Consider the following 8,180-nt stretch of genomic DNA (forward strand, 5'->3'; position numbering starts at 1 on the left):
ATGTAAAACAGCGAATCGATAATAAAAATCTGCATCGACAAATTTACATAATCGAAATCATCGATTATTTCAACCAATCGGTGCAGCCCTAAACTCAAGGCCCACGGGACAAATGGGGCCCGCCACAGCATTTTCGGTGGCCCATGAGAGCTGTATTAATGTCGTAAAACAAGCATATGTTCATTTAAAGCCAGCACTGACCACAAACTACATCTCCCTTAAAAATTTTAATTTTTTTACTCGCAAAAAAAAAAACAAAAAAAAAACAGCATCCCACCACTAGGTGGAGGTGAACAGGGTTCAAAAGTACAGTCGGCAAAACTCACCGTGTAAAATCGTCATTTCGCTGCAGTCTAGTTATACTGAGAAGTGGGAATTTCCCACTTATAAGTTGTAAATTTAAACTAAAATGCTACATCCAGTGGACATTCCCTGTCGGAAAGTGGGAGAGTTCAGAATTGAAGATGGTAGAAACTCACTACAACTCAAGATAATGTAAAACTCTTTACTTTTAATAGTATTTCTGAATTATTTATTCACATTAATCAGTCGTACACACAGTACTGCTCAGTGTTTAAAAGAGGATGTGTTAAAACATTGTTTCAATGCAGGAAATACCACATAGAGTAGAGTTATTGTTTGTTAGCGGTGCTCAGCCGGAGCAATGAGATGAAGAATGTATCGTTTTGTATTTAGTTGAAATTAAACATGAAATGTCAAAGTTCATTACAACTGGCCCTTTGAGGGCCACCATAATGCTCATGTGGCCCTCARTGAAAATGAGTTTGACACTCCTGATCGATTGGGTCTAATCAGAGCTGCAGTCAAACACTGATGGGGCAAATCGGAGACAATGAGGAGTTCAGTGTGTTGTGGAACACCTCAACATGGCACCTCCTGCTCAATGCTCTGAGCCACAGCTCACCTCAAACGTGTTCTTGGTCATGCCTGTCAGGCCGTAGTAGGAGGTTCCTGTGGAGATGGAGCAGACACAGAGTTCACCGATCTCATCTGTCTGACAGAGCTGAGGGACGCCCTCTGGCTTCACCACACACACCAGGCCTGGAAAACAAAGAAACACACGGTTCAAATCAAAACACAGTCATTTATGCAGCACATTTAAAAACAACTGYGCTCAGCCAAAGTGCTGCACACAAAACAATACGAAGTAAAAAGACAATAACAAATACAAGAGGCCATAAAAACAATCAAAAATAAAAATCCTATCAACTCTCATTGGATTAAAAACCAGTGAGTACAAATGTGTTTTACTGTAAGATGAGACTTTAAAACACCACGAAGGGGCAGTGATTCCACAGTTTAGAAGCTGCATACCCCTGAGGACCAACCCGGACYTCAGGACAACTATAGATCACTTAACAGCTTACAGTAGTTTAAATAAAATGCACAGTGAAAAAAACAGGATCATCTCAGCAGCAACATTATTCACTCTGAATGCACCTGGGTATAAAAACGAGCCGCTCGTTGCATTTCACACCCTATAAGCTTAAAATAGTTGGTTCTAATCCAAGTAAGTCCATCTGCTAAAGTCTGGGTCCAACACAAACCAGGTTACAGATAACTGGGGTAGAAACTGAACGTCTGAAGCAGGAAATGAAACTTAGTGAGTTTTTATTCATACAGTTCATTAAGCTGTCAGGWATGAAAGAGGTTTTTATTGAAAGCTGCACATCAAGTCTGAACATCTCTTTCATCGCCTGATTAGGAATTTACTCTTTCTTTAGCTTCAAGATGTTGTCAGTAGTAAATACATCTACAGTACCAGTTTTGTACATTTTATTTACAGTCTGTAATTGTGTATACATTACAGTATATAGACTAAAGTATTTGGCCACAACTATCCCTCACATAAACAGAAAGTACATGGAGTTGGTCACCTGTTTTCAGCTATAACCCTTCCACTTTTCTTGGAAGGCTTTCTACACGATTTTAGAGGGTTCCTGGTAATTTAGTGCGTCTTCTTTCTGTAGAGCATTATGAGGTGAGGCACTGATGTTAGACGAGGAGGTCTGGCTCAGAGTCTTTCATCCCAATGGTGCTTGATGGGGTTGAGTTCAGAGCTCTGAGCCAGTCTAGTTCTTCCACACCGAACCCATCAAACTATGTATTATAGTCCTTGTTTTGTGCATTGGGTCATCATGTGGCAACAGAAAAATAGCTGGAAGCACAGAACTTGTATTTTAATACAATGATGAGTAAATTACCTTACAATATAATTCTTGAGTTTTTATAAAATTATAACGCAAATATTTAATTRAAATATTGTATTACATGCTCATATATTTTGAATCTATCAGACCAAACTACATATCTGATAGATCAAAACATTAAATAGATTTGATCAAAAACTAAAACTCTGTAATGTCTAACAGGAACTATGTGTAGGGCCTGAAACAAGAATRCTGCAAAGAACATGCAGCCCAAAAACCATCAGAAGAATCTCTACATTTTCATGAGGCTTTTAGGTAGGATTGGGTTCTACACAGAGTGTGTTCATTATGTTTTCTCTCATGCAAAATAAAAAAAGACTAAATCGCACATACTGTATATAGTATACATTTGAACAGCTWTCTGTCATGGTCTGTGTTTATTTTGTGTATTTTCTGTTAATAGTTTGTGCWTATCCTCCTAGTATTTTCTCTGTGTAATCCAGTGCTTTTCCATTCTGTCCCCCTGTCTGTCAATCCTCCAGCCCCGCCCTCGCTCACCTGTTTCCTCGTGTGTCTCCTCTTTTCCTGTTTACGCATCGTTAGTCGGCCTTTATATCCTGTGTCCTGTCCTCAGTGTTTGTCGGATCATTGTGCCGTTTCCCCACAGTCTGTGTAAATGTCCCACATGATTGTAACTCCTCATTGTTCCTAGTAAGTCTTTAAAGCTGCCACATCAGCATTTTTCTTTGGTAATAAATACTTTGATTGCTCGCCTCGCCTTTGCCTGGGTCAATCTGCCACTAATCCAYGCACTATTTCAAAAATATGTTGCTGTTTACTAGTTTAGCTTTTCTCTGGTGCTTTTAACACACAACTGCTTTCCCCACTGTTCCTCCAGAAAACTTCAGTGAAATCTATTTTGCTTCAGGAAACAATGACGACAGGACAGACGGACTACTTGRTGAAAGTGGAACGATTTGACAAGTTAAATCATCCCACATAACATTTTATAGGAATAACAAGGCAGAATATGACGCTGGTTTGTTCACGAAAATCCAAAAATCAAAAAGATGTTTTTCGTTTACTCATAGATTATCAAGATTTCAGACTATTGTTTATGGGCAGAGAGAGATCACTGAGAAGACCATCTCATCTCGTTCTATTTTCACTTTGCACGTGGAAACGATTTTCAGCATCAACATATCCCAGTTCTGCACTTGCAGATATTTGAACAGGGCAAAGAAAAACAGCTGGAAACACACATCATGTGCCACACATACACTCACCTCCTGGTGTGATGGTGCCCACGTCCTGCACAGTGAGCACAGACAGACGTTCCTCAGTGTCCACTCTGACAACGCCGTAACTCAGACCCTGCATGGACAGAACGCCACGACCCGGAGGCTGGCTGCTGTCCTCCACCGGCCTGAATATAAAACACGACACAGACAGTGATGAACCACAACAACACGCAAACTATAGGGTTAGACAGAGAACGTATTGACTGGTAACTGGTTACAGCCAGTTTGTTCCAGTCTATCCTCCTCGATGATATGTTTGCATGCATTAGGCATGCAATGATGTTTGCATATTTCTGCTCACATATTCATAAAAAATGTCTACATGCAAAGCAGTGCTGCGGGTGTTTACCTCCTAATGGCAACAGTCAGGGCCTCCGGGGAGCTGGCGCAGGGACAGATGACCTCAGTTCTCAGCCCTTTGGTCTGAAACACGTTGAGGAAGGCGTCGCAGGAGGAGATGGACCCTAACATACAGAAACACCCACAAACCATTAGATCTGATCAACATTCAGGGAAAATAAATTCTAACAGCTATGATGCAAGTTTCTGACAAACACAATCAAAATTAAAAATGAATGGATGGAGTGTGCACACCTCTGCCGGTGGTTTCCCCCACCATTRTTCAAGAATGGTTGGGGTTCTGTCAACACAACTGAGTGTCCTGCCTACAAAAATAGACGTTTTTTTTGTTCGCTGATGTCAATTATTTGTGGTAGCCATCTTGAACTGGGACGACCAGTTGTGTACATATATTCAATCATTACCTTTTTAAAATCGGTCCAGTGKTTCATGAGATATYGTGTTAGTAGAAAGACAAGGTTTAAAGCATTTAAAGTTGTTTATGTTTCAGACTATTGTTATGCTGTTATGATTAAGGCTGATGCAGCAGTAATAAAGAGTGCAGCTCAAACTGGTCTAAAAAATGCTTYGTGTTGTTATTTTGTAGTTTACCCAGAAGAAATGTACTCATAACCCTCAGATACAATAAGAATAAAAACCTGAAGGACTACAGAAGTGTTCAGGAGCACAATGAGGTTATTTTCCTCAGGCTATGTTTTTAAACACTATTTTGACTTTACTCTTAAAAACCAACATGCCGTTGTAAAAACCAGTGCAGGGCTGGTTGATTTGTTGAYGTTAGAAATTTTCTAAACACAAACTGAACCAGAAATCAGCTCTTTAAGGAAAAAGTGCCAGTTTCTTCAGACTGTGATGCTTTTGTCAAGAAGAAAATAAACTTTTCACTGAGAACTCCCTCTGAGTTTAAAATAAGTTTCTTCTGCTGAATTTCCGTTTCGCTTCACTTAATTCAGACTGGAAAACATTTCTCGGACCAAATSTGCCGAGTCTGAGCCATCTTGTTCTATTCTTGTAGAATGACCCAGTTTCCTGGAATCCCCTAAAGAACCCATCCATTTCCCTGACATTCTCCGTCTGAAACCACCTGAACTCAAGTTTCCTGTTGGTGGAAGAACTCGTCGGCGGAGGCGGAGCAGGGACTTACAGGGGTTCGATCCGTCAGCGACCAGCAGCATGCGCAGGGAGCTCAGGTTGATGTCCTTCTGGTCTTTGTGGGCCACCAGAGCCCAGTGCATGTCCCTGGACTTCACACAGGCCACTTTAGCTGCAAGACGAGATGCAGAGAATCCCACAGAAAATCAGCCTTTCATCTGTTTGACAGGCAGCTGAGGGAYGGGGGATGGGTGGGGCAGGGCGGGGTTGGAGTCTGACCTTTGTACTGGCAGACCTTCTGGATCCACGACAGAGGGTTGACCTTCATCAGCGAGTATGGCACGCTGATCACGTGCATCATGTTCATCACGCTCTGCACAAAAACACTGATTAAAAAGCATCCACTGCCAGTTTTACGTTTAATAAAATCTRTCTGTTTTGGAATCAAACACTAGATTTAACATTTAACTGGTCYGAGTTTGACATTAAGATGCTGATCTCTGCTTTCAAACAAGCAGCAGGTCTCACCGTCAGGATGCCGTGCCACAGGCCCACGTCCTTCTTAAAGTCCAAAACGTTCACTATGGTCTCGGCTGCAGAACGAGAGGAACAGAAAAGGTTTAGATCACTTATTTAGAACTCAACCAAACAAAGTGTTGTGGTGTGAGTGTGTGGCTACCCTCTGTGTAGCTGCAGGACTGGGTGAGAGCCTGGCAGTGTGTTAGCAGAGCGATCCTCGTCACAGTAACGCCCAGCACACTGCCGTCTTTACATGTTTTATACTGAGGAAAAACAACACATCATTGAAATTATGGGTGCACGATAGTYATCAGCCCGATAYCATAACAAACAGAACCGATAATATCTGTACATGTTTGACAGTGCGGTGATGAGAATGCGTGTTTATTTTTATCCTTTTTGGTCAAGCCGCTTCCTGTCCGGCACGACCMRAGCAACGTTCAAGTTGTGTCGGAAAATACTACTATGTCACTAGAACAATAATTAGAATCCTCCGTGTKGAAAAACAACCAGAYGTTTTTGSAATTWTTAATATTATTTTMCCAATTAACCCTGYATGTTACACACAAACTTTATAATTATAAACATTSGAACAACTACTCCCAAYTTGAGAACAWGTAATGTCCTTTATCTCCTGAAWGCAGCACAGWGTCCRTCTGCTAAAATGCTAACAACAACAAGCTAGCGTTCAAGAACTCGTCTGGACTTAAATCATTCCTGAGGCTTTTGACAAATCCAAAATAATTGCCAGAGAGGACGCAGATCTCAAGCACTTTAACGATGGAAATGATGACAAGCAGCCGTTCATYCTCGCTAAAGACCAAAGCTTTTATCTCTGTTAGCCATGGTTTACCATGCGGAACAACCACTGCCTCTGTGTGTCTTCCTGTAAGYATGATGCAGTCGTAATGCATTCACACTTTGATTGACAGGTTATCATTTCTGCACTATTATCTCAGAAGCACTGTTTCAGGTAGAAAAATGTTTAAACCATATATTAATTAATAATAACAAAAACAAATGTACTTTGAATATAACTTATTTTAAGAACGATAACCGATAACTTTCTCCCTCTAATGGCCGATAACCGATAATAATCGACAACATGCCAGGAGATAAGACTAGTCAAAAATGGGTAAGATCATAACATAAATAAACAAGACCAAAACCAAGTGACACTGTAAATTATACTATTTAAAATAAACCCTTAACAAACAAACATTCCTTAAAGTATATCAAACAAAACAATTTCTCCAATGGCCGATAACCAATAATAACCGATAACATGCCAGGAGATAAGACTAGTGAAAAATGGGTAAGATCATAACATAAATAAACAAGACCAAAACCAAGTGACACTGTAAATTATACTATTTAAAATAAACTCTTAGCAAACAAACATTTCTTAAAATATATCAAACAAATCAATTTCTCAAATGGCCATTTTTTTTTTAAATAAGGCACATTCACTATAAAAAAGACTTTTAACACTGATCTCAGATTTAAGCAAAAGAGAAAAGTCATTCCACAAGTTCAAAACAGATAATGCACTAACACAAGTTATCGTACATCTCTAATTGAAATCAGACGAGAGAGGTGCTTTGAGGAGGATTCAGTCTTATTTAAAATGCAACAGTATGATAAAGATCTTGAAATAACAACAAAGTGTTTATAATGTTTTTGCCTGTGTCTGTCTATCTTTTAGCAAAATATCTGATGAACCACTGAAGGCATTACCATAAAACTTGCAAAACATAATYACTGGATGTACATCTTTGGGGTCAGTCCAAATGTATACATGTTGTATTGTCATTCTAATAAAATAATTGTGTTTCTTTACTATATTGCTCAGTCATACTGAGATAGCTGTATGACTGATAAACTCCAGTTCATATCACACTGTAATATATCTGATTCAGCAGCAATAAATGAATTAAATTAAATTTACATTCAACTTTCTGGTTTTGAAATTTCACAGTGAGATTAACTTGAACATCTATAATCACTTTGAATAATGACCCTAAATCTCATCTGTCAGGGCAGGTTTCAGCGCAGAATCAACACCAGGAAAGCTTCTTTCAGTCCTGATGGTCGGTGAGGTGACTGGAGGAACGCTGGCTCAGATTTACTGCTGTCCCTGCTTCTGCTGACGCGTTTACAGAGTTTTGTACGTGTGCATCTCTGTTWGCCCACCTCTATGTAAGCTGTGTCATTGTTTGCATCCTTGATGTGTGGGAACCAGTCTCTGGGGGGTTTGGAGAGGTGCTTCGACTCGGTTACAAACCACAGCAGCTTCGGCCATCCTGCAGGGAGGAGATGYGACAGAGAAAGAAGGAAATGACAAATGAACACACAGCACGAGAAGTTAGCTGGTGGAAATGTGTTCTCAGTTTCCAGGCTTTGTTTATTTAGAAATATATTCTCTAGTTTCAGCCAATCAAAAGAGTTGTCACTGTGCATATGAATGAACTCCCCTCCTCCACATCAGGCTTTCACAATCCAGCAGTGATTAATGATTTATTCTCTCACCTTTGAACTGCGGGATCTCTCCTGTTGCACTCTTGGGAAGACCCTTATGGCAGGCATCGCTGGTCAGGGCCACGGTAACGCCACAGCTACCCAACAGGAATCCAATCTGCTGGCTGCCTGCATCCTATTGGACGATACAAGAAGTGAGGGAACCCAGAAAATACAGTCAGGTTATAATGTTATACTCTCATAAAAAAACATGCCCAAA

The 8,180-nt window shown here is 40.3% G+C and overlaps 1 protein-coding gene across 1 annotated transcript in view; it reads right to left on the reverse strand.

The window, feature by feature from the left end:
* LOC106522315 (disco-interacting protein 2 homolog C) overlaps nucleotides 1–8,180 on the reverse strand; it is a gene marked incomplete at its 3' end in the record, with an annotated part of 47,244 nt that overhangs the window by 5,064 nt on the left and 34,000 nt on the right. Inside the window, 9 exon segments of the mRNA XM_014015289.1 lie at nucleotides 926–1,062; nucleotides 3,458–3,597; nucleotides 3,822–3,936; nucleotides 4,977–5,096; nucleotides 5,204–5,297; nucleotides 5,453–5,517; nucleotides 5,604–5,706; nucleotides 7,637–7,746; nucleotides 7,973–8,096. Of these exon segments, the coding sequence (XP_013870743.1) occupies nucleotides 926–1,062; nucleotides 3,458–3,597; nucleotides 3,822–3,936; nucleotides 4,977–5,096; nucleotides 5,204–5,297; nucleotides 5,453–5,517; nucleotides 5,604–5,706; nucleotides 7,637–7,746; nucleotides 7,973–8,096 (1,008 nt within the window).

Source organism: Austrofundulus limnaeus, unplaced genomic scaffold (assembly GCF_001266775.1).
Source record: "Austrofundulus limnaeus strain Quisiro unplaced genomic scaffold, Austrofundulus_limnaeus-1.0 Scaffold126, whole genome shotgun sequence".
Taxonomy (NCBI): Eukaryota; Metazoa; Chordata; class Actinopteri; order Cyprinodontiformes; family Rivulidae; genus Austrofundulus; species Austrofundulus limnaeus.